General features: G+C 41.6%; 1 protein-coding gene across 5 annotated transcripts in view; it reads left to right on the forward strand.

Moving 5' to 3' along the window:
- LOC311269436 (uncharacterized protein) overlaps nucleotides 1-19,700 on the forward strand; it is a 57,675-nt gene extending 37,975 nt beyond the window's left edge. For 3 of the 5 annotated variants that reach the window (XR_014624092.1, XR_014624093.1, XR_014624094.1), the window contains 3 exons: nucleotides 4,027-4,087; nucleotides 18,548-18,585; nucleotides 19,080-19,700. Coding sequence is in view for 2 of the 5 variants with exons in the window: in XM_084373575.1 (XP_084229701.1) it covers nucleotides 18,548-18,585; nucleotides 19,080-19,408 (367 nt within the window). In the remaining 3 variants the exon portion in view is untranslated. The remainder of the gene's footprint in view (nucleotides 1-4,026; nucleotides 4,088-18,547; nucleotides 18,586-19,079) is intronic. The other 2 variants (XM_084373576.1, XM_084373575.1) reach the window with 1 other exon arrangement.
- Nucleotides 19,701-25,704: the final 6,004 nt, after the last annotated feature.

The raw sequence follows: 25,704 nt of genomic DNA on the forward strand, positions 1-25,704 counted from the left end.
TGAGCAGCTCACAGGGTTGCGTGGCCATTTTGTTGTGAGCTCTAAGGGCTCTGTAATAACTGTGCAATGACAAGTCATGTGTCTTTAGACAAGGAGGATGTGGCTAAGTGGACTGTTTTCTTTTTTATGGTCTGGTGTGACAAAAGTGTGGTTTGATATGGAATATAAATAGGGCATAGTGGTTAATCATCATCTTCTCAGCCAGTCGTAGCACTCATCTCATGTATTTAATAAACAGATGTGTCAATCATGTAGCATAATTAAAAGGACTCATCAATGGAGAATGCGGTGCGGTTTCTCGAAGTAAAGAAATCCTTTTGTTGTTCGAGAGGTGCAGAGTGTCAGTGTGTCTCCAGGATGTCACTATTTCTTATGCACACTGGTTTGCAATAAATAGCTAATAAAACTGACCAGTTAGATGTGCAGAAGTTCATGGTTTTGCAGCTGCGATAATAAAATTGATGTAACATGCATGCATCTCGAATGTATCGGTTGGCAAATATTATCAGCGGCGGTTGGCTTATCACAGATATATCGTATCGGTGTATGTGGTTTCTGACCTGCACCAATGTCTTTTCTTTCAGAACATAATGCTGAAAAAGATGCTTGAGGTAATTTATTATTATTAAATTCCCAGTGAAGCTTAATGTTTAAGTGCACTGCACATAATCTTGGACAGTTGTTGTTTAACTATGAAATATCTTGCCTCTGTGTGTGTTTGATAGCCACATTTTAGGGATCACTGCAAAACATGTCTGTATGTTGGTCAATATATCAATATCTGAATTTTTTTATTCACTAACATCAGCATCGGGATCAGCACAGAAAATCGAGTATCGGTTGAGCTATAGTTGTAATGCAGTTTGACCCAGTCCTTTCACCACCATGACAAAGGGATCTCACTCTGTTTGCTCTGGCCACCACGCCAGTCTGTGGTCGACTACACTGGCTGCAGGACGGATAGACTTTGGATTAATATTTTGTGGTTATATTTTATTGCCTTCTCTAACGATTAGAATTCACCTTCTCTACTTTTTAATAAACCAAAGTGCCAGAACATACACAACAATCTGTTTTGAATTAGCATTTCTAGCAGCAGCCACAAGCTCTATAGCTCTTACCTTACTTTACTAACAGCCTTACTCACTTAAAATGAGAGAAGAGACACTAACATAACTTTGATAATATATAAAAAATAACTGTTCATATATGTACAATGAATATCTTAAATTTTGCTACTGTATGTACAGACTTGCAGTGTATTGCAGTGCCACCTTCTTTGTCTCAACACTTGCATTCAATAGTTGTATTTTGGTCATGTGATGGAAGTGCTTGCTATATTTTATTTAAATTTTGTTATGCTATCATTACATTAGCATCAATTGTGGAAGCAGAAAATATGATTTGATTCTGTTTAGAATTACAACAGTTTATTGGTTTATAAGATACATCATGGTATGACCATTGACAGTTTTCATACCGTGTACATTTGCTTATCTACAGTATTGAATTCTAGCGTTTTGTGTCATGACCTCCGCCAAGGAGGTTATGTTTTCACCCTTGTCTATTTGTTGGTTAGTTGGCTTGTGGCAGGATTAAACAAAAACCAGAGTATGGATATCCACAAAACGTTTCTAGCTGATTTAAATTTGTTTACCTTTTTCAAATTGGATTAAGTTTGATTGTATTAAAGGAGACTGTTGGGCCTTTTGTGTAGGTATGCGCTCTACTGAGTGTCATTTAAGTTAAAAAAACATATATTTCAAGTTTATATAGGGTGTCTGTCAGGACATGATATGCTGTGAAACTGTAATAAAGTGATTATTCAGCCAAAAAACCCTAACTGATAAAAAAAAATATTATATTTGTGTAATACCATATACCATAATTCCATGATATTTTGTGACATGGCTCTTGCCCTGTGAAAATCTAGGCGTTGCAACCCTAATTATGGGTGACCAACACCATTTCTACACACTATAAAGACTAAACAGACAAGGGACTAATAAAACACAGTGAGAAAAGAAATCATAAAAACAGGAGTAACACGAATATCAGACACCCCTGGAGTCATTTACTTATTTAACCATGAGCTGAGTTGAGTCAGTACGGCAGATGCTCTACAGTTTAATGTTGAGTTGAGTGAGAGAGCCGCTGTATGAGAGGCTCTCGGGGCAGAACTTTAATCTTGTCTCTGGCGGATACCTTTCTCTTTAGTGAGTCACAGGTCCATGACATATGCTTGTATTATTGTAACAAACCACCTGATTGTGTGTGGCTACTGTTCTGGCTAAACTGTTAAAAGTATGCAGCATGGGAAAACACCTTTGTCTGCTGCTGATACACGAGAGACTCGTACTAAGTCTTACTCAGTAAGAGCCTGTCTACTTGAAAATAATCTACCTGTCATATTCATTGACCCACTCAAGAAAGAACAGGAATTCAACAAGAAGTTAAATGTTCTGTGAAGTATTGCATACACAGGTTCCTTATATCTCTCAGTCTCCAACAAAGCCAAGTTAATTAATTGAGACGTTTGATATATTATGAATCTGATCTACTGAAAGAGCTAGCATGGTTTGGATGAATTGTGTTTTAAAGCAGAAACACATCAACTTTATTTCAGTCACCTCCAAATATATCCGAATCAGGAGGAATAGTACGAGCTTGTCATTAGTTTGTCGTGCATCCAGTCTTTTGTGTTTACTCTGTCAAAAAAATTCTGGCATCTGAACTGAAATCTTGAGCAACCAGCACGCCCATAGAGTTGACTTTGGAAGGCACTAAGCATTCCAGCTCCACACCATATTAGCCCCTACTTCTCCCCACCTCGGGGTGCTGGGCAGCCTGCCAGGTAGAGGTTGCCATGACTCCTAACACCACCCTTTTACACTGCCTTCCCCCCTTAGAAGGTGCCAGATTTTGGGAGGAGGCAGGCCGGGCTAACGTTTTGATTTAGACAAAAGATGTCTTCACAATGTCAGCAGAATACTTACTGGGAATGCTGTGGCTTTCTGGTAGGAAATCATGTGATCTTTCCAGCCAAGGTTTTGTTATTGTGCCAGGGGAGCGAGAGAGAGAAAGACACACAGAGGGAGAAAAGGGAGAAACTTTGAATAATGATGCCAGTTAATCATTCTTATCCAGTTTTTTCGTCTCTTGTTCTTGTTTGTTTCGGAGAAAATGGCGGACAGCATATCGCTGAACTGAACCCGTACTATCAGTAAGCTCAGTTCAGAAGTGCCCCTCGGTCTTCTCATCATTCCTCTCATTACCAAAAAAAAACCCCAAAACAGCGGTTGTATCGCTCGCTGCTCATTTCTCACACTCAGGTAGAAAGGGTAGATGGAAAAAGATAGAGATGATAAATCAAACAGGATAGTAGAAATCTGGGTAAGTCTAATTTTCACTCTCTTCTTACTTCAGACTTTCCTTTGTCGCACTGCGGCCGTAGGAATCTTCCGTTGTTTGTGGCTGTCTGGCACCGGCACAGTTAATGGTAGCCGGCCGTGGCATGCTTGATTACACTGGCATCCCTCTCAGGCTCTGCTCTCTGCTATCTGCGGTCTTGGCTAAGTTGAGCTAACCTCTCACCACAGCCACATTGCTGCCGGCCAGGAAGAGGACTGCTATGGCAATTCTGCGGGCTAGTTTGGGAAAGCAGTCCACAACAGAGTTATGATTGTTATTATTTTGGACTTAATTTCATATCTGGTAACTGCTGAGGCATGTGACGCTCCCAAACCGAGGCACAGCAACTTAAGACTATGCAGTCATTTGTGTTTGCATGTTTTTTCCCCGTGTGGATCTGATGTTGTCAGAACATTACTGGTATGTTTTGTAACGTAATACTCCTCTTTTTTCCTTCTCACCAGCACACTATTCATTGGTTTCTTTTGCAGTTTACTGATACTATTGCTAATATTTTATGAAGGACTGTAGCTGTCCATCCAGTGGCCTTAACAAAACAGCGGTTACATACCATTGTGTGGTATTTAAAAACAACTTTCTTTTTCCTGTTTTTAGAGAGCTGAACTAAAAATTGACCCGGGCAGCAAAACCCCTGAGAAAGACACTTCCATGAAGGGTAAGTTATCACAATCCTTTCACCATCTGTTTGATGAACTTTCATATTTTGGGGTGAATCTCAACAAAGGCTCTTGCTATGTTTTCTTTAAATGACAGCTGAACTGAACTTAAAACCCTTTTGCTCCAGACGTTCATCTCACTGTTTCGCTCACATGAACGCCTACACTGTCAAGTGATGTTCGGTACACAAGACGAGAAGTTTTGAGGTCGAGTCCTGTTGTTTGATTGGCATCTCTCACTGAATGACATCATCTCACACACACATACACTTCTATAGTTCTTCGTCACATTATCAGAGACTACAGTGCTCAGATTTCATGCTACATATTTAGTTCTTTATTCAGTTATTTTGATACTTTGGGCATAACCATTTGGCACAAACCCGTAGATCCGATCTTGTGGCAAATCTGACAGCACAAGCTCGCCTCTGTGGGTCTTTGTCATTGTGGTGTGAACGTCGTCTTTTAACCTTTTTTTCTTTTTGCTTTCAGAAGTTATATTTGGTGACTTGAACAGTATAGGTGATATGTAATATATGTATTAATCCCGTGGCAGTACATATTTAAAAACGATATTTCTATGACATCCCAGCAATGCTTAATATATCAGAAACATTACATTAACTTAAACCTGAAATATGATGATGGCGATGATGCTTTGTGTTAGAAAAATATACAAAATGTAATTTTGGCTAGAGGATGATATACTGCTTACCCTAGCTGAAAATGTGTGCATCCGGGTTGAGGTAGTAGGTTGTATGGTTTAGAATTACACCCTGGGAGTTAACTGTACAACCTTCTAGCTTTCCTTGGAGTACACGTATGACATCATTGTGTAGAGAAAATTGTATTGCTTGTAAGGCAGCATGCAGTGTGGAATTTTTTCAGTCCCATTGGGTTTTATAATGCCTCAATGCAGTGTTAATGGTCTTCGTATTAATGTAATTTTTGCCTATCTGAGTTTCTCATTTCATAGCTGACCTTAAGCCATGGTCATCCTGCCTGCTGCGGCTCAAAACCTTCATTTAGCGTTAGCTTGATATACGTACAGTAATGCATTGTGGTTAGTAGGAGTAACCACACTGCATCGATTACATTATGGTGTCCCTTTAACTGCAAAACACAAAGAACAAATACATGAGCAGTCTATTTCCTTCTACCTGTCTCCAAGTTCCCATACATGAGGTCCTGTTGATGAGAAATGTGGAGAATAAATGCAGTGTTATAGGCGAAATGACATGTTAGATTTTTGAACTAACATTGTGGCATTTTAATCTACAAAAAACTTTCTCAAGCTGCAGTTGAAATAATTACGGTGAAATTCAGTATGCAAAAGAGAATAGTGTAAAATGTTTAAAAATGCTTTATTTATTGTCTTGTTTGGAATTGCCGTTTACTCACTAAGGTGTCATTTTGTGGTGGAACCTATTTCACACAGTGATGGCTTCTCTTTTCAAACTGTTGCTGCATCTTTGCGGCCTGGTATTACACCTCAGCCTGTTTAACCAGCGTGGGGCCGTGGCGCCTTCTGAATCAGTCGCATGCGAGCTGTGTGCCAAATATTATGATGCACAGATGCTTCCATATAAACACGAAGTATCAGATATAATAATCATCATAAATCGGACTTGTTCTGTTTAACAGATCCTTCCTGGTGACTGCTATACCCTGTGGTTTTACAGCTTTGCCATTTGCACATTACATTTTAATATTTTTCAGCAGCTGACTCAGGTTAGATACATTTCTCAGGGATTTTGAGGTTTGATTATCATACCTAACAGTATTTCAAGCTGTTTGCCGCAAGCTGCCTCAGTGGACCTCAGTAATATTCCAGGTTTGCCAGCGTGGGAAATGCTGAATGTTTATCCGTTGTCTCTGGGCCTTGTGATATATAGTCCGCAGTTCCATACAATGATGCATTTGTGATATGAGGTCTAGTTTCAGGTTGAAGCTTGCCTCGGCGACACTGAAGTCTCTGTTTACTGTAGACTTGTCCACTAGGCTGAATGCGTCTGACTTCATCTCAGTCTGGCACTAAGCCACGGCTTGTAAAATGACTCCAAAGCACCACACAGGAGAGAAATGGCCCAGCAGATCAACTCAAGATTTACACAGTTTGTTACTCCTCAGGACGACTTGATTTGAAATGCAGCTTGAGAAGAGAGCCTTGTTGTAATTTCTGCTATAGTTCTTTATCATCATGACAGTGTTTTTGTCGGTATGATGGATGACACTGCTTTTGCTGTGTTTATGGCCAGTGCTGAGTGGACCACCTCTCTGCAACCTTTGTCATTTATCCAATTTATTTTTTTCGTTTCAAGTGGTTGAGACTGAATGTTTTTTCGTTGCTTTTGATGCTCAGAGTCTTGAACTGGGAATAGATATATTATCGGCCTGGTTGATTATCGGGCCGATATTTAGCATTTTTCTGATCATTGTTGTATGTGTTTTTTGTGCTGCTGTTTGCTGGTAAAATGAGAGAATTTAAATCCGTTACTTTGGCTCTGATGCAGCATTCTTTCTCTGTCTGTAGTCACATCAAATAAATGCAGTGGAGTGGAAGTATAAATTAACAAAAAAATGGAAAGTAAAGTACCTCAAAATTTTTACTTGTACTTGAGTAAACCGTATTCAGTAATCTTTATTCCATCACTGGTAATTATAAAACACTGAGATTTTAAGTTTAACTTCAAATGTATATCAGTTCCAAATATCGGGTTTCAGTCACCTTTATTCAGCTAATCAGTATCAATATTGGCCCTAAAAAACACACATATATCGGTCGATCCCTACTCTGAATTGTTGTTGTACTTGTATTTTAAATCGAACATGTAAACATTTACAACAGTCTGTAATGACTCTCTAAATTTTTTAAGATTCCCTTTGGCTAAATGATTGTGTATACCAGTTATAGTAATAGTGAGAAATGTAAGCCCCACTCCCAAAGCTTGGAAGGAAGGGACTGAATCAACAGACAGACTGGCTATTGAGTTTTTTGTTTTTACTTTACAAAGGTTCAATTCCTAAAAAGATTGTCTTGGACATATGGACAACCCTGGGAAACCCCTTACCCATTTCCTATTGTGTGGGATTAATTGGAAACAGCTATTTTTAGATCATCAGTAATTAAATCTGCAGTGATACTAACACCTCCATTGAAGCCCAGTGATCCTGCTCAGCCTCGCATCGCCAACAGAGTCATTGTCATCAAACAGGTTTCTGTGAGGGAATATGATCCTGGTAAATCCCTGGAAACCCAAGAACTCCTTTTATCTCCTATTGTGCAAGCCCGGTGTCAGGAAGATCACGCCTCTTCATTCAAGCAAACATCACCAGGGTTCACGTAACTGCTGCTCTGACCCACTCACAGGAAACATAGTCAGAATAACTGCTGAAAAGTAAAGAGTGTGTGGAGCGATCGTGCTAGTCAGCTTCAAATGAAGAACAAATGTAGCAGCTTTATTTAATCAGAAATATATACTTTATTTTACAGTTTAGCTTATTTCCTTTTCCTCAGCTCTCACTAATTTAACAGAGCATGGAGAGTTAGGATGTGCACTGCTAGAGTTTATTTAAAGAACTGTGATTTTCTCATCTTTCCTCACCTCTGGAACCCAAGCGTTCCACCAGATGTGTAGAGGAAAGCGTTGCTGCTGAGAATCATGCTGCCTCAGCACTCCCCTGTCCAGCTGCCCCAGCAGCACGGCTAAAAGTCATTGGTTCCAGCTGGGCCTTCATTTATAGGATGGTTGAACAAATAAATTATAGGATTAGATAGGGGCGGTCCGTGCTGCTGATTTTTTTTTTAAAAAAGGAAGAAAAAGAGTTTGTTCTCCACTGCTGTTACAGCTCCTTTGAGAAGTCAGTTGGCCAGCAGTCTCAAGGTTCAGCTGACTTTAAGAAATAATAAAATAAAGATTCTCTTTATCGAATTTGGTATGCTGCAGTCCAAATTATGTACAGCAGGAAGTGCTGGCCGTGATGCTCAACAATGACTCAGTGTCACATTTGCAGCAAATCCTATCAATGAGAAACAACAAAGGCAATCAACCATAGACCCAAATTGTGCATTTTGTTGGACAAGCAGTAATGATAGTATCCACAAAGTTATCATATCACATCAACCCTTGTCATTACTTTCTTGTTTTAGAAAACACAAAGCTGTACATTTATCATGTTAAATGCCTTTTCTTCATCCTTGTCCAATTCAATGCTTTCTTCAGCCTTAAAGTGTATTTACTGCTGTCTCTTACTACCAAAGCCAAAAGTTGATAGTCCCTTTGTTAGCTAAACTGAAAAAGACATTCAGAGCTCTTTACAGCTGCAGCGGAGAGAAATATCACAGTGTTAGAAAAGTAAGAAGTCACAAATTTGATTTTTTTCATAGTCAGTGGAGTGTATCCAGTGTATGCATGGTGATCACATTTCAGATCACACTTCTGCTTTTTCTTATGTAGAGACCTGGAAAACCATATCCAGGAATTAATCCAGCACACAAGGGTTATATACTTTGCGATACTTTCCCTTCCTCAGGTGTTCAAGAGCCATCCCAATCCATCACAAGGAGTGACACTCTGGCACAAAATACTCGTAAAATCAGCCAATTGCCATGTGCGCCTGTAACCGTCTACGAGCAGTGATTGGCTTCTTGTTCTTGACGTCACAGAGGAATGGAGACCTTAGTAACAAATCGTCTGAGACCAGAACACTGTCAGTTCTGGCCAGACCGGTACTTCAGCTCCCCAACTCATAAAATCTCACTTCCCTATAAAAGCGAGCAGCCTCAAGCACTATTTCTTCCCAAGGAAACATATTCCCTTAATGTGGTCGGGTTAATGGCAAATGAATAATCATAACACACCGATGGCAGACGGGGGGTGTCATTGATCTGTCTGGAGTCAGCCCCTCTCCGCCTGCTGCATCAGCCACTCTGCCCCTATTGATACGCTCTTGCCCCTTGACCCCTGGGACAGATCAATGGCATTGATTGGAGAAGGGCAGGGACAAGGGCAGGATCTGCTGACTGGCCCGACAGCTAGTGTGACAAGACATGATCGTCATTAATGTCCCGCTGGCTGGCTGGCTGGCTGGCAAGGCGCTGTGCATCACATATTCCCTGCCTCCCTCTACCCTCCCCCTCCACCCCCTTCCTCCTCCTCCTCCTCCTCCTCCTCCTCCGCTCTCCTCCTTCACCCCTCCTACTTCTGCTGCTCCATGTTCCCATTCTGTGCTGCTTGCACTGACTGAGATAAGTCCATTGTTTGGATACCTGTCTGATGCTTGCCTGGCATCTGTGGCACAGATATGCATCTCCAGGCTGCGTGGAGATATTTTGAGCTTATTGTAGAAAAACGAAGGGTGTCATTGCAAGTGTCTGCCGCATAATGTCTCTTGGCTCATTGTGTGTGCTACTTACCAATCACAATGGAGCCGCTCCTATTTTTGGGTGCTTTGAAAAGCTCTGTCTTGGTACAATTCAAAGCAAGTGAATTAGAATCTGCTTCAACTCTGTCACAACAACTTGGGTCTGTACTCTGTGATCGATGGCAAATCCCACCCTAATAAGATACCTACATGCTCCCCGATTCCGAGCGCTTCTCTGAAAATGTGTCATTGGTACGTAATAGCGACTGAATTGTATTCCTGCTATCATACGCCGCTTGCTCTTGTGGACCAATTTTATCACACCAATGGGCTATATTTCCAGTCTAGACTGGAAACGAAGCGTGCAATGTTTGTGTGTGTATGTGGAGGGGTGATGGGCGGGATGCGGCGACAGCTCCAGACTCTGCAGTGACACGGCTGTAATGGAGCTGATTGATCACCTATATGGCCGCCTGCTGGCCCCGCTGGCTTTAGCATACAGCAAAGTCCCAACCCCCCGTCTCTGCGTCACCAGCGTCATCACCGAGCCAATCTACGAAGACCCACCATCCCCCATAGACTTCAACCTGGCCACGGTTTTGACATTGGCTGCGGGATTCTACACCTCTTTAGCGTTTTGGCTTGCCCTGTTTCTGTATGTTTCTGTAGGATAGAAAGGTACCGACCCATTTGCTGTCGTTGATGAAGTGACATTTTCCAGTTCAGTCTTTTTCTGTGTTGGAGCCAAGTTGAAAAGCTGCTGTTTTCCATTTGAATTAAAGGGCATAATCAATCAATGATAACATTTGCAGATCTCTCTCCCTGTCCCCTCTATGTCACACAGGGTCATAACCCTAATTTATCCAGGGTGTTGAAGGTGATTAAGCTCTGAGATTAGAACAAGCTGTCAAGGGCAGATCTCACGCAGAGAATGAGAAAAAGACGCTTATTCTTTTAATGGTATTCTTTATTTATAATATCCCGTACTACAAAAATAAAAATATTTATCATATTTACAGTTTTGTAAAAGCCTCTTGGAAACAGATTTTTTGCTGTCCTGTAGTGGAGCAGTTGTTACATATTAAAACCTCCAAATGACAGTCCTTTGGTAATGTACATCTGAAGAAAAAAAAATGTAAGCCTGAAAAGAAATTAACTTTGAAATAAACATACTTCACTTACCTTTTTATGATTTTTGCTTCTGCAGGATCGTTTGGAAATCTTCAGATGCAAGTTTAAACAGTTCATCCTTACATTGTGTTTACAGAGCTCAACTGCATATTATATTTAGTAAATGTACATGTATGTATATATGAATATTCAGCTGGCAGTATGGTGACATGCTTTCTGTATGTGAAGGCCCTCGGTGTATTTCTGCTGACAGAGATGTATGTTTTCACATGTACGTAGTTTACAGGAAGACACTTTATAAATATGCACTTCTGCAAATGTTAAGCCTTAAAATCATTATTAAAAATGCGCTTTTTGACAAACAGAAAATAAAAGACTAGTTTCCAGTGATGGAGAAATTCCTTGACACAATATGCATTCCCCTCTAACTCGGACTGTCGTGTGCCTTACGCTGCTGCTTGCTGGTTTCAAGCCTCGGTCACAATATTGTGACAGTGACTGTTTGTGTTCATGCCCGCACTGACCACATCACTGTCTGTTTTGTGTGTGTGTGTGTGTGTGCGTGCGTCTGTGTGTTACTCTATGTCCCATGTCTTGCTTCTCTGTTCAAGCTGTGTTGGGTATCTCCATCTTTTTTGATGGGACGTGTTAGTTTGTTTGCAGTCGGACTTGCATGTGCTGCCAGTTCTGTCTGTGTGTGTGTCCCTGTTTGTGTGTCATCTGTCTTAGATGACTGTTTGCGCTCAGTTTTGTGTCACAGGCTATATCTGTTGATTAGTGTTTGCATGTAAGAGTGCAAGCCGCATTTATGTTACAAGACAGTTGGATCGCTACAGTGCATCCTCCGCCATAGCCAACCAGTTCTCTGCAGTGTGTGTATGTATGTGTGTATGTGTGTGTGTGTGTGTGTGTGTCTGTGCGCCGCTGGAAAAGAGAAGAAATTGATCAGCACAGGGAGGAACGTGTTCACCAGCAAAGGCTGGATGGAGGGTGTGTGAGAGAGAGAGAGGGGGAGAGAAAGAGCGAGGGCTGTCGCTGCAGACTCCTGCTGCAGTATCTCACTTTGGGCAAGCAGCTGCAGACAGGGAGTAACAGACAAGCGAGACAAGCAGACAGGTACAGACCTGGTGTGATGGGAGGGGATGGGTGGGGGTTGGGGGTGTGGAGATAGTGGTAGAGGGCAATAGATGCTGGAGAGGCAGGGCTTGGGGTGGAAGGGTCAAATGGGGGAGGGGGGTGGGTGAGTGAAAGGTGGCGGGTTGCGGCGGTGGCGGCGGCGGCAGCTGGAGGAAGCAAATGTTTTTGGCTATTTTTTTTTTTTTTCGGTTATGGCAGCACATCGTGTTGGACCTGTGACGATAGAGGAAGGAGGGAGAGGTGGAAAAATAAAAGTAGAGGGTGTAGATGACAGTGTCACGACATGGCTGATGTCCCAGTGTCTGGAGCAGGGAGGAGGAAGAGGAGGAGGAGGAGTGGTGGTGGTGGTGGGGGTTAAGATGCTGAGATGGAGCTGACAATGCAAGCGCTGGGATGGAGCAATGCTCTGTGCTGGGGGGTGGGGGGGGTGGGTGAGAGGGGAGTTTTACAGGCGTCCCACCTCACTGACCTGCGTCTGGCTGCAGCTTCCCGCGGACACCTCGGCTTCACCCCCCCTCCCCTCCATCTTTTCTTTCACCCCCTTTTCTCCCTTCTTTTACCGCTGCCCTTTTTTCCCTCTGTTCTTCCTCATCCTCAGCTCAGAGGCGGATAACAAAAGGCGTAGTTGGTGGCAGACAGAAGAGTGAGCGTGCGAGGCAACGCGTCGGGTGGCGCGGAGCATTCATTTCCGGAAGCCTCCACTTTGCCTGGCGTTCCCCAGAGAGAAGGAGACAGTCAGAGACATCTATCCGATTCTTTTTTTTTTTTTTTGTCTGAGGGGGAGGAGTTGTGAGGTGGGTGGCAGGATGGGGGGACGGGGTGGAGGGGGTGGGGGCAGATGGTGGTGTGTTTGGGTACATGACAGGCAAAAATGACATGGGAATGTTTTCAATATTACTTTGTTAATATTTACTGCAGTTTGGCATTTTATGGCAATTCACGTGTGGATTCTTTGGTTCCAACTGTGCCTGAAGCTTTTTTTTAGTTCAACTGAAGCTGTTTTATGTCTGACTGAAGCTTGTTGCTTCCTGACGCTGACAACTTATTGCGTGCCAAGCTTGCCGCCATGGCGCCAGAGTTCAGCAATAGGTGGTAGGGTCTGGCGTCGAGGGTGTCGGAGTTTTACCTGTGTTCTCATCAATGCTAAGCAGCCACAGTGCAGAGCCTCGATGCTTTCACTCGATATCTGAGCGTACACTATCATGCTTGCCCCTGTGATGGAAAGCCAGGGGCTGAGGCTGCTAGGTGGCTCTCTGCATCCATCAGTCACTGCAAACGGACCGACTGACAATCCAACAGACTGGTCCGGGTCCAGCCATCCTGGAAGAGAGAATTGTAGACTGATGATCAGTCGACGCTCTTTAGGACAAAGAGGCGAGTCTGGCTGCTTGGCTGGGGGGCTTTTCCTTTTCCAGCACAAAGGCTAGTTAGCACAGAGCAGGCAGTGCAGGCTCGTCTGTTTGTCTGAGCCTCTGCTTCTGCTTCTGTCTGGGTGCTGCGATGAAGAGAATTTGTCCAACAAATTTACCTCTTTGTCTTCCTTTGTCATCTCTGTTCTCTTTTGCTGCCGCTGATGTTATTTGATGTCTTGTGGTATTTAATGCGTGTAAGCATTTGTCTGAATTTTTTTCTACATTTGCATTTCTTTGTGTGCACAGGAACAAGCTGAACCTTCTGAGCAAAATAAGTTATCTGCTGCAGTGGAGGGAAGGAGGAACATGGTAACGTTTTTCTCTGTCCGGGCACACAGCTGTTTTGTTTTTTGAATGCATCCCGTGCCTCATAAAAGACAGACCCTTTGTGTGGGTACCATTGGGCAGAAATCGGGTACTTTTAAGTGGCAGTGGTTGAGATGTGTGTGTGTATGTGTGTGTGAGGGAGAGAGAGAGGGAAAGGTGTCAGTGCCTCTCAGTGCCCTGCAGCTGACTGCGGCTCCTCAGTAGACTCTGTCGTACTTCACCTGCTCCCTGAGACCCTAACTTGTGAGCTCTCTTGATAAAAAATCACGGGTTAGGCTCTTGGGACGCGGGCGGAGGGCACAATCGACTTTCTACCGAATGTTCCAAGGGTGGAGTCGGAATGAAGCACCAACTGATTTACCATTAAAAATGTATCTATGGTAGGGAAGAGATAGAGAAAGAAAGAAGAGTCGAAAAATGAAAAGGAAGTAGTTGAGTACAATAAAGGTTTGTCGGGTCCCGTTCGATCAGCTCCTCCGTCATATCATTTCGATAATGTAAGTAAGCTGTAGCCCTGATGGAAATGTATATGTAGGATTGTGCATGTTCGTTAAAACAAAAAATTTTTTGTTTTTCGAAAAAATCATCAAAAGCGGCTTTCACGATCGCAGTGCTATAAAACCGAAACACACGTCTACGCTGCACTGTGTCGTCAAGCGGCACTGTAATCTCTCTTTGTGTCAACATCTTTGTTTGAATGCCATTCGACTAACACATGATCTGATTAGAAATGACAGGACACCAACCACTCCAAACTACCACACCCCAGACTTGTGTTGATTAACCCCTGTCAGCACCACAGCACAGCATTGCAGAGACCCAGCCAATATATGTGATCCTCCATTACCAGGCAGTCGCTCCGAATTTGATCACTTCACTGAGACACTACAGGAGCAGAATGAGACTAAAGCCACATCTGCCGCTGCTGTTTTCCACATTGTAAAACTGAAGATTCTAATACACACCTTTTATAGTTTTGTTTATAGCAGTCTGCTAACTTATTCCTTTGCCAGCAGCTAACTCATTTATTTACTCCTCATTTCTTTTTTTACTCATTTTTTAATTTTCTAATAACTGCTTCATGATATCCAACATTTCTCAGCCTGCTATCAGAAAGTGATAGAATATTTTACAGTTAAAAATCCAAAATCAATAGGAATTTACATCTAATGAGAATTCCCTCAGAAGTAGAGTAATTTTAAAAAGCTAGTTTCAAGTTTTTACCCTCTAATCTATAAATGATTGAAATCCCCAGACACAAAAGCAAAATATGTAGTTTATTAAAATTGAATTATCACAATTAAAGAGCAGTTATTTGTTTTCAAAACAAATTAATTTTTAATAGTAAACGAAAGGCTTAAAAAATGTCACATGCATCATTGCTTATGATTAAAGAAACATAATGTCAGTGACATTAGACAGCGAGGTCTTTTTATACATCAAGTTGCTGACTGTGTTAAGATCAGAGAACAGCAGACCGACATCCTTCAGTATGGTACATAAAAATCAATCAGCACACATTTAAATGTTTAATCAGTTTCACAGGAATTTTGTTGCTTTCTTAATTTGATCATTTTTGTCAAAATTTGCCATTGTCATGATATCTCACAACCAAATTGGTTAATGGTCTAAATCGATTTAAACTGGAGGCGTACGACGACTCACAGAGACATTGTAATTCAGCAAGACAGGCTGGCAAAAAGACAAGATTGAACACTGAAAAGAAAATGAAAATATTGGACTGGTCTCTTATGAACACGACTATAGAAGTGCAATTACAATAAATTAGGCCTGCTAGAAAAAATAGTTCTTTTCCTTTATGCTATTCAAAGGTGTGACTCCATTCACAATTACAGCTTGACCTGGTTTTTAAACTTTCAATTTTTCCCAAGGCAGCATGCTTTTCTGAAAACCTAATTTCTGCTAAATTACCCATATTAGGAATGCAGTTCAAAACAATTGATTTTCTCTCTAATACCCTCCTCTCCATCTCTCTCCCAGTCTCCAGTCTCCCTCTCTCCCTAATTATGTTTTTTTTCTGCCCGTCTCCCCATTTGGTTTCATAGTGAACAATGCCGATGCCAACTAATCAGTCTGTGCCTATGCCACAGAGCCCCCAGCAACAGCTGAAGGAGTGCCATGCCCCATGAATACCAAACAGCCAGGCACAGTGCGACAAGTGCTGAGCAGTCAGACGCAGCACAGCCAGAGCGGAGCTGGTGCCCACAAAACAGCCAGACAGTTTTATTAGGGTCTGTCTGACACGCAGCAAAGTCTGGCAGCACCCGAGCCCACTGATGAAATCCTCACCGCTCCCCCAACAGTAACAAAGCAGCACGCTCAGAGCAATCCGCCAAGGATCCAATAAATATCACCCCGTAAAAATCAGCTCCCGGCTAGTTTGTAACTCCGCTGAATGGGGAATACAAACTTTGTTCAAAGTCAAACTAGTTCTCAGTGAGCAAGTACATTTTTTTTTGTGCCGTCTAAACATTACACTGCCTCTGACACAACAGGGAATAGGGAAAATCTCCTTTAGGGACATTCTGCAAAAGCTTTCTCTGTAAATACTGCTCTTTTATTGACTTGGTAAAAAGGCAATTTAATTCACTTGTGCATGTTTGACCTTTTGCGCATTATGTTTATGTAACGGGTTAATGTTAAAGTTAACTTTTATGTTTGCATTTCTACTGGATTGAGCTCCTAATGTTCTTTTAGAGGAAACGCTGAATTATAAACCTGCTTCATTTAATTAAGGCCTGTCGGCTATGAATTACTGATGTGTATGAAATGTGAATATATTTGACATTAGAATGGGTTTGTTTAAAATAAGAGCTGAGCTTGTTGATTATAGAAATATTCTTTTTAAAGTATATCTTTTATTTTGATATACTAAGATGCAGTCATAGTAAATACTGAAGTGGTTGTCAAGGTCAAATTACTGAACAGCAGAATGCGATATTAGATTTTTTGAAAAGCATTTATTTACTGTATTTACACCCAGTCACCCAACTGTTTTTCTGAAATAAAAATGATAAATCAGTGACAATTGAGACGAATACATCTGATTGAGAATTTCTGCATAGACACTGAATTCATGAAAGAAAATCCATTTTGTGCACAATTCACTAAACATAGCAAAATAGAAATAATATAATATGGCGTCAAATGCTTTTGTCCTAAATAAACAACATTCACGGTGTGGTTTCGATACTCATCTCGTCTTCAAGTTTCTGCAGGAAAGATTGATTCAGACCTTGAATAGGTGTAGATAAACCAAAGGCTCCAGCTGATGGACCCGAGTGTGTGCAAGAGATTACACTCCATTGTTCAGAGGTGGTCATGTAACACACTGCGCCGCCACATCGCTCCCAGATAAAAGTAATAAGGACAGATTAACATTTATCCCCCACATTTGGATTTGGGCTCGAGCTGACATGGAAATCAGATGGATTTAGTGAATTAGAGTTTTTTTTTTTTATTATTTGCATTGATTGTCAGCTTGTGTTGTCTAGTGAAGCAGCTTAGTGTTCAGTGGATCTCTTATCGCAGCGGGGTGGGGGAGGAGGTGCAGGTGGTGGTGGTGGGGGGGTGTCAGGTATTCCTGATAGAGGAGCAGCGTGGAATGGAGGGGGGCAGGGCTGGGGGACGTCTGAGTTTCCAGACACTGCGGCAGGAGGCCAGACAGTCACCTGAACACACACACACACACACGTGCCCATGACACCATACACACATAAAAATATGGAGACACACATTTTATACACTAAGCTCCCCCCCTTTAAATCTGCACTAAAGCCAATTCAATTTTGTTTTTAATTCAATCAAGGGTATGAATTGTAGTGCCACTCGTAATGTAATTATCCCTGTGCATCGAAAGCACAAAAGTTTCTCTATTATTCTCTGGGCGACAGGGATGAGAGATAAACTCCATTAACTTTTTTCAGATTACAGTAAGTGCTGTGGGAGGTGGGGGTGTGTGTTGAAAGGACAGTGAAGCTGCACTGAGACTGGAGGATTTTCACGGTGGGCCTGTGGGCGCAGAGCAGGAGTCTGGAAAGTGGGCTGATGATTGAAAACCAAACAACAAAGCTCAGAGGGAGCAGACTGACGGCCTGGCAGGCCAGAGGTCTCAGCACAGCCTACTCAGACCTGGTGTGTGTGTGTGTGTGTGTGTGTGTGTGTGTGTGTGTGTGTGTGTGTGCATATGCGTGTGTGTGTATGTGTGTGTGTGTCAGCATTACTCATGTGTGTTCATATTGTCCAAAGGACCACAGTATTAGAGGGTGTTTCCCCCTTCGGTCCTCCCTGCCCCGCTCCCTCCATGGGTCCGGTCTTATCTCCCATTCTCTCTCTGATCTGCGATTCACTTCGGAGGCGTTGCCAGGGAAACCTGGTATCTGGCTAGCAGCTGGATGGAGTTATTGAACTGTAACTGGCTGGGATAATTATGCTCTGTCTTGCAGGTTGACTATCCACTGGCTGGGACTTGAATGTGACCTATAGCTGGCCTAGCATTGTCGCCACAGGCAAAAGCTTTTAACCCTTCAGCCACCAGACAGTAGAACTGTTTTAACTTTGGCAGAGATGACCAATCAGAGTTGACATAGATGCTGCATTAGGGCTGCAGTCAGTTATTTTGTGAACCAAAGATTTAAAGATTTTTGAGTAGACTTCTGCGTAGAAATAAAACTTCACACTGGAAGCCTTGCAGACACACACACATACACACATGTTCAGCCGGCCTAGTCACATTCTGCTGGTTTGCTTTGTGTCCCATAAACAGGTCACGGCCACAAATTCCTTGTGTGTCCTCGAGTGCATCCGTTGAGCTCCTGTGCAGGTGGACACTCGGATAATAACAGCGTGTTTACTTTGATCGTCATTGATATTCCACCACAAAGAGCTGGTGTTTTACAGATACATTCTGCTGTATTTTGCTCACAGTTTCATGTTTTGACCATGCTTACTGCCTGTACGTGGAGGGTTTTCCCCTCCACGTACAGGCAGTAAGCATGGTCAACCCTCCTGCATTCTCCATTTTCCCTCACTCATTCTAAATTGCTGTCATTATCTCTTCTTGTCTAGGAGCCCTGGCAATTGTCTGTCTTTCTCCGTGCTCAAAGGTAAGACTCATTACAACTTGCAACAAAACAACTAAAGTCTTTTTTCTGTGTGATCCATTTTGTTAGTAGACAACAGTGGAGGATAGTGTTTGGGTGTGTGGCTGCCTTGTTTTGCTTGCGCACTTGCAGTAGTGGAGTGAGTCAGTAAAAGTGTCAGACTGCTGTAACAGACGGCCTGCGCGAGATAATTAGCCTGGAGTCATTTGGAAGCTGCTCTGCTCTGCCCAGGTGCCCACTGTGCACAGAACGAGACCAGACGACCTTTTACTCAGCTCCGTCCCACTGCAGTCACTTAAAACAGTGATGGATGTTTCCCTTAACACCCCGCTCCCTACCAGGCCTTGCTCTGCTTTCCTCTCCAACCTCCCTCTCTCTCTCTCTCTCTCTCATCTCACCATTACTCCTCTCTTCTCGCCTTATTTGTCCCTTCTTCTTCTTGTTTTTCTTCCATACTTCGCCTTTTACAGCCCCCCAATTTCTCTGTTCTTCCACAGTGATGAGGAGGACGAGGAAGAAGAAAGGTGCAGGGGGAGTGAAGTGGAGGGGGCGTTTCCTGCCAGAACAGAGCAGATTCAAGCCCTCCCCTCCCCTCGGCTCCTCGTTAGTATGCAGCGGCTGTCGCTCAGGTGACATGGCCGCTGGATTCAGTCCCGACTGCGGGAACATCAGCAGCGTGGCGAGGAGCGGGATAGCAGGTAAGGACAATGAGAACAGGCGGGAGGGAAGGAGGAGGGAGGGGGAGGATGAGAGAGGGACAGAAGGCAAGGGATGGACTTCTTTTAAGGACATAACACACACACACATACACTTTACACTGCTGTAATGCTTACACACATATTTCCAATCCAGCCTCCCTGCCAAAGCCGTATCTACTGTGAAGGACAGTAAAAGTGTGTGTTGTCTTAAATTAAAACAGCTAACGCTACCTGCCGAGTTATGCTAGTTGGGTTATTGTGGTATTGAAGTATCTGGGACGATGCTGTTTTGTCTGTGTGAATAAAATATTCTGTATTTTACTTGCAGTATATGTCCAGAATGCATTAATTTACAAATATTTCTTGTATTTTATTTGGCAGAAAATGTAATAATTGTAACTGTTACAATTTCATACTGTAAAAAAGATGATTTAAATAAATGTCAATAAATACTATGATGCGTGTCTGGTTATTTAGAAATGTAATGTTTTATTTCATGTAAGCAAACAATGAAGGAATCCTGCCGTTTCACTGTTTTCACTTGTGAGGTTTTCATTCCCCTTGATATGTAGGATATTGGTTTTGTTGCCAAAGGCAACAAAGAGAGTGGTGTATTAGACAAATACTCATACACTCTCTAAGTGTGTGTGTGAGCGTGTGTGTGTGTCAGAGGAAAAGAGAATACGAGCGTAAAAAAGGGAGGAAAAAGAGTGTGTAGGTGTATTTTTGTTTGCTCTGTTTGTGTGTGTTAGAACTAGAGACAGACTGTTTGTGTGTGTGTGTGTGTGTGTGTGTGTGTGTGTGTCTGTGTCTGTGTGTGTGTGTTTGTGTGCATTGGGGGAGCAGTGCGGCCAGGCTGCAGATATCATCCATCTCCCTGTCACCGGCCCAAGGGCTGCTGGGAAAGTGGCAGACAGCTCCCCGGCTCTGACAACAGAGGCTGCATCCTAATTTTCCGACACAGAATGCTTGAAAAACCTGCGCTGCTCCTCCCTCACCACCCAATACGGAAAACCATTAACCCCGCGATCAGGGAACAAAGCACGGAGCTCAGCCCAGGCCACCGCTGGTTGCGAGTCTTATCAGCTCCCATCATCCACCGGCAGACTCTGAGCTGCAGCATTTTGCATGAAGTCCACTACTTTATGATGCTATGAAACATGAATGCCAGACTGCTGCGTTAAGGCTCCACATACGCACCAACACCACAAAATTAGTTAAACAAGTCACATCTAACTAGGCAGTCACACTACTGACTGATACTTGACAATGCAGTGATTTCAGTTGTGAAGTGCATTTTCAAAATAAAAGTCCTCATGACAATAGCTGTTATAACTGGATTACATGCGTTCTGGTTAGCCATGACTAATTGTATTATAAAGCTGTTGTCAGACATTCTATAGCTTTTGTTACATGTGCCAGCACTTCTTATTCCCATCTCAAGTGTTTCACTTCCTCTGGTCTCTGGTTGTGGACATCTAATAAACACTAGCATGAGGATTCAGTTATTACTAGTACCGGTATATTAATGTGTCAAGGTTTTAGCTGTTTGTTTGTTTTTTTTCTAGATATGTGATTTTGTTCTTACTCTAAGGTAAGTAAGTAAAATTGCCTTCAGAAATCTTTAAGGCATGAAGCTCTCAAATAGACATGAAGTCAAAAGTGCACACACTTCATGTCATAATTTGAAGTCTAATTAACACAATGAATGGTAAGTCTCATGAGCAATTATCCAAGTCCAACACGAATTTGTAATATTAAGAAATAGTGTTAATATATGAATACTGATAAATATTTCTTGTATCAGGAATAGTAGAAAATATTCTTTGTGTTAAACAGGGTTTTTGTTGTGTTACAATACATTAATCCACATAAATACATACAGAAACATGGCATATAAGCACACTTTCATATACTATATGAGTGGATGTAGTTAGGACTAATACAGCTTTTTATATCAATATCAGCTATTTTAATTCATTAAACTTAAAATCACGAGACTTTTAAAACTGAGCTGATACTTCAGTGACACTGTCCCCTTTTCAAGAAGTTTCTGGCAGAGAACTACATTTCAATTCTGCTTCCCAACTGCAATACAATACAAACATTGGCTCTTTGTTAATGATGTAATTGTTGGAACATTTCATGAATAAAAAGACTTAACTGATTTCCTTCTTAGAAATTGTCTGTGGAATAAAACTATCACCAACTAAGAAGGAGATTTATGTTTGCCTTTCTACATTTTATATAAGTGCAGAATTGGATTTTTCCAATAAGGTGATAAGGTTTAGTCAATCATGCATTTAGCTTTCAGAGGTATAATCTATTGAATAAAGCAGATTAGATCACAAGAATGATCTGCTCTGTCATGAATCATGTTGATCTACTTATGCTGCCAAAATATTAAAGTCTAAATATAAACATTTTTAAAGTTTATGATAAGATATGACCAAACATTGCAATTCAGATGTAGGTTCACAGTGTAGGATTTGAGACAATTCTGCACTTTTCATTCAAACTGTCGTGACAGTGGGAGTTTCATTTATTCTCAGGTTAGGGCTGATACGGGACAGACTGCTGTCAGGGCTTTAAAAGCCATGAATCTCTGATCAAAGCCGGGAGAACGGGGCCTGCTTTAGATCTTTGATTATTGTTCGCAAATCAGTAGAACACGCTGGTGGGATCAAACACACACCATCCACATGTTGGGTAGGTGGTAATGTATGTTAGCCAGCTTCTTGAGCTTACACAGGGGAATTACACTCCTCTGCATACCTATGTTTACAGTGAAGCAGAGCACAATACATGAACCTGTGCTGCACATTATAATGTCTGGAATGCACAGGCTGAATACATGTAAAGGTGGAACAGTAACACAACATCACTGTTTCTGATATAACTGAGTGCTACCAGACAATATTATCACATATTTCAACACAGAATAATGTTGCTTAATTATTCACCAAATGGTAACACTACATTATTACCCTCTTATTTAGCATTTATGAGTGGTTGTTAAATGATTTATAGCACACTATAATGCATTTGGAGGTAGATATAAGGCCTTGTGTATAAACAAAGACAAATACCAAACGATTGACGATGTTGGATAATAAAATATGTGTTCATATTTAATAGACAAATGAAATGTATGGTTTTGATGTATAATGTTCACTTATTGTATTTATTTATGAATGCTTCTTGACTCTCCATGACAACTAAGCAAACCCCATCTGCTGATGAAGGATACAACTGGGAGGTCCAGAAGAAATGAAGTAAGTGGTCCTTGAGTAGGTTTACTGTCAAACTGCTATTTGGAGTTCAATGTGACTTCATGAATATTGAACACATTTTAAAACATTTTCATACATACCAGCCACCTCAGTTCTTCTGATTTTTTTTTTTAGTCAAGATCCATGCATTATTCCCTGAGAAAATGAACCAAAATGTAGAAAAAACACATCTCACAATATAAAAATAAATGTTAAAGAAAGTGGGGGAAAATTCCTGTATCCAACTCTTTGTCTGGATCCACTCCAAAAGTTAATGATGGCTATTCTGGGCCGACACCCTTCCTCTGTCCAAGTTTTGTGGAAATCTGTCCAAGTTTTAATGTAATTCTGCTGACAAACCAACCAACAAATGGACACAGGTGAAAACATAACCTCCTCGGCGGAGGTAACAACACAGATAAGTGGATTATTGCAGGATCTCCTCAGCAATGACGCTGCGTTCAGGTCATATGGGTTAGAGAGTAAATAAGAGCCTCCGACAGCAGCTGAGCTTTTGGGTCATCAGAAATGAGGCCAGTGATTGATGTGCCTGAATCCTCTGTCACTAACAAGGAAAGGCACAAAATGATACCTTCAGCTTTACATAAACCAAAAGAACTCAGTGAACTCAGTCATTTTTTGCTGACATGAAAAAAAAATCTCACGAGAACATGCAACTAGCTGGATTTGTCATTTGTGGTTTACATGTCTATGTTTGGCTTTCTGTAAAACATGAACTCGGTAACCAAGTGCACATGTGAGAGCGCTTAAGAGGAGAAACCAGAATCTACAGACAAGTGCAACCACTGTTTAAACCTTCAGAGGGCTTCAAATACGAACACTTCTGAGCTTTTTTACCGAGACATCATTTCCTCGGTGATTCCCACATGTCATGAACGCAGCATGAGCCTTTTGTTTTGGAGCATTATTGCACACAGGAATAATTGTGCAAGATGTGGTGTCTTCATGTCAACACGTTGATGAAACAAATAATCAAAAGCATTGTACTCCTGCCTTTTTAAAGAAAAGTTAAAGAATATCCAACACAAACTCTTAATAAATGACCTGCAGGCAAAATCAAAATGACAACAGTTTACAGCACTTTAGGATGAGATAACCTGCTTCCTCTTGATTAACAGTTTCCACATGATAACCCCTTTCCTTCAGCTCTGCTGAGGTGCATCACTGCAGCATTGTGCAGAGGCTTCTGGGTGAAGCTTTCCAGCTGTTTTGAAATCTCTGTGACCGTGATTCAACCACAGCTTGCAAACGCGGCGCTGAGCTCAAAGAGGCTTCTCTGAAGCCTGGGAATCCAACCCTGACTGGGCACAAAGACGACTTTGATTTCTGATGAGTAAAATAAACATCATGCTCGTACATGTTAGCAGAATCTGCTGACTGTGTTTGTGTGAGAGGCCTCCGGGAATCTCACATTAAAAAAACACAAAAACACAAGCTTCTAAAATGCTACGAATGAGGCTTGAAAACACATAAACTCAGCCACAGATTATGACTAAAAGTATGTCTGTCTCTCTCTCTCTCTCTCTCTCTCTCTCTGTATGTGTGTGTGTGTGTGTGTGTGTGTGTGTTTCCTACCACTGAAATGGTCCATACCACATGGGATTACATGGCACACGATAAACCACATGTAAACAAAGACCTCCAGTAGCTGATATTCATGCTCCAAAGAGAAAAAATAACAAGTCATTGTTCATATACTCATATATACTTTATTGGTTCCTAAACCAAAAAAACAGGATGTTTTAGAAAAACACTATAAAAGCTACTTTTCTGCACATTTTAGCTGTGCTAGCAGCACGGCTCTGTGGACGGTGTTCTGTCTGTCAGCTGTTCCACTGTTGGATGGATTGCCATGAAATTTTGTACAGACAATCGTTGTGCCCTCAAGATAAATTCTAACTACTTTCGTGATTAGAGATACACTGTATGGATTAATTTCAGCTGATATGATAATAGTTAACTAGCTGCTTCTCATGTCCACTACTGATATGATAACTGATGGTTTCACATTTTGGTATTTAAAGAAGTTCCTAAGTTGCAGTTTATGCACATCTGAGGGTGTGAAAGGTGTAGTGAGCAAACATGGATGATTAATATTCCATAGCTCTAAAGGGATTTGTTGTGTTAAACCTTTAGACCCTGCAGTTGTTGTAGTCAATGGATATATATTTCACATCCCTCGTCTCAATTCAATGCTGACGCCTCTATATGACTTACATATAAGCAATGTTCTCATAACATTAACAGGGAACGTTAATGACTTTAGCATTCACAACAAAATCACCAGGCAACTGAATCTGTTAGCTGTAGGCTACATGTAGGCTACGCTAGACGTATGAAGGGCACCAACACAAAGTTAACTTTGTTTAACCATCATCACATTACACGTATTAATCTTACATTGCCACAAATAGAAACATTACCTCATTGTGATGCATCCTGCAAACACCTATGCTTAGAAAAGAAAAATAGAAAAGTACCTTTCACTCACTTCAAAAAACAAAGACACGAGCTAACCGGATCTTTATTTACTCCAGGAGACAGCGGTGCTCATACCCATTCTGTCCACATGGGCTGTAAAATTTAGCAAAAAATAGAAGTTACTTGTTGCTGCTTTACTTTTTCATCGAGCACCATGATAAGGTCAACATTTCAATTTGTCCAATACTTTGGTTTAAAAACCTGCAAAATGAATAACAACTTACTTTCCCATCAGCCTCAGCTGTACTTTATGTTTAATGCTAATTAGCTAAATTTAGCTAAAAAGATAAACTAAGATGGTGAACATGTTAAACACTGAAAAAAACAAAACATCATCACTGTGAGCATCTTAGCAAGAAGATGTTAGCATTTAGCTCAAAGCAGCACTGTGCCCAAGTCCAGCCTCACAGAGCTGCTAGCATCACTGTAGACTCTACATCATGTTTCTTAAATGACGTGATTTCTGCCACTCACTGTGGCCGCTCTCTTAACCTAAACAAACCCAAAGATGTCAGTAGTGCTGGATTATGGGAGTTGTCTCCTTCATTGTTAAACAACCAGCATTGCTGATTAAAATCAATCTGATATGACTGAAGAAGTGAAATGTGTGTTACATTTGGTCAAGTTCGCCGACTTCCTTTCTTACTCTC

The sequence above is a fragment of the Pagrus pagrus genome (assembly GCF_965226575.1).
Source record: "Pagrus pagrus genome assembly, chromosome: 14".
NCBI classification, from domain to species: domain Eukaryota; kingdom Metazoa; phylum Chordata; class Actinopteri; order Spariformes; family Sparidae; genus Pagrus; species Pagrus pagrus.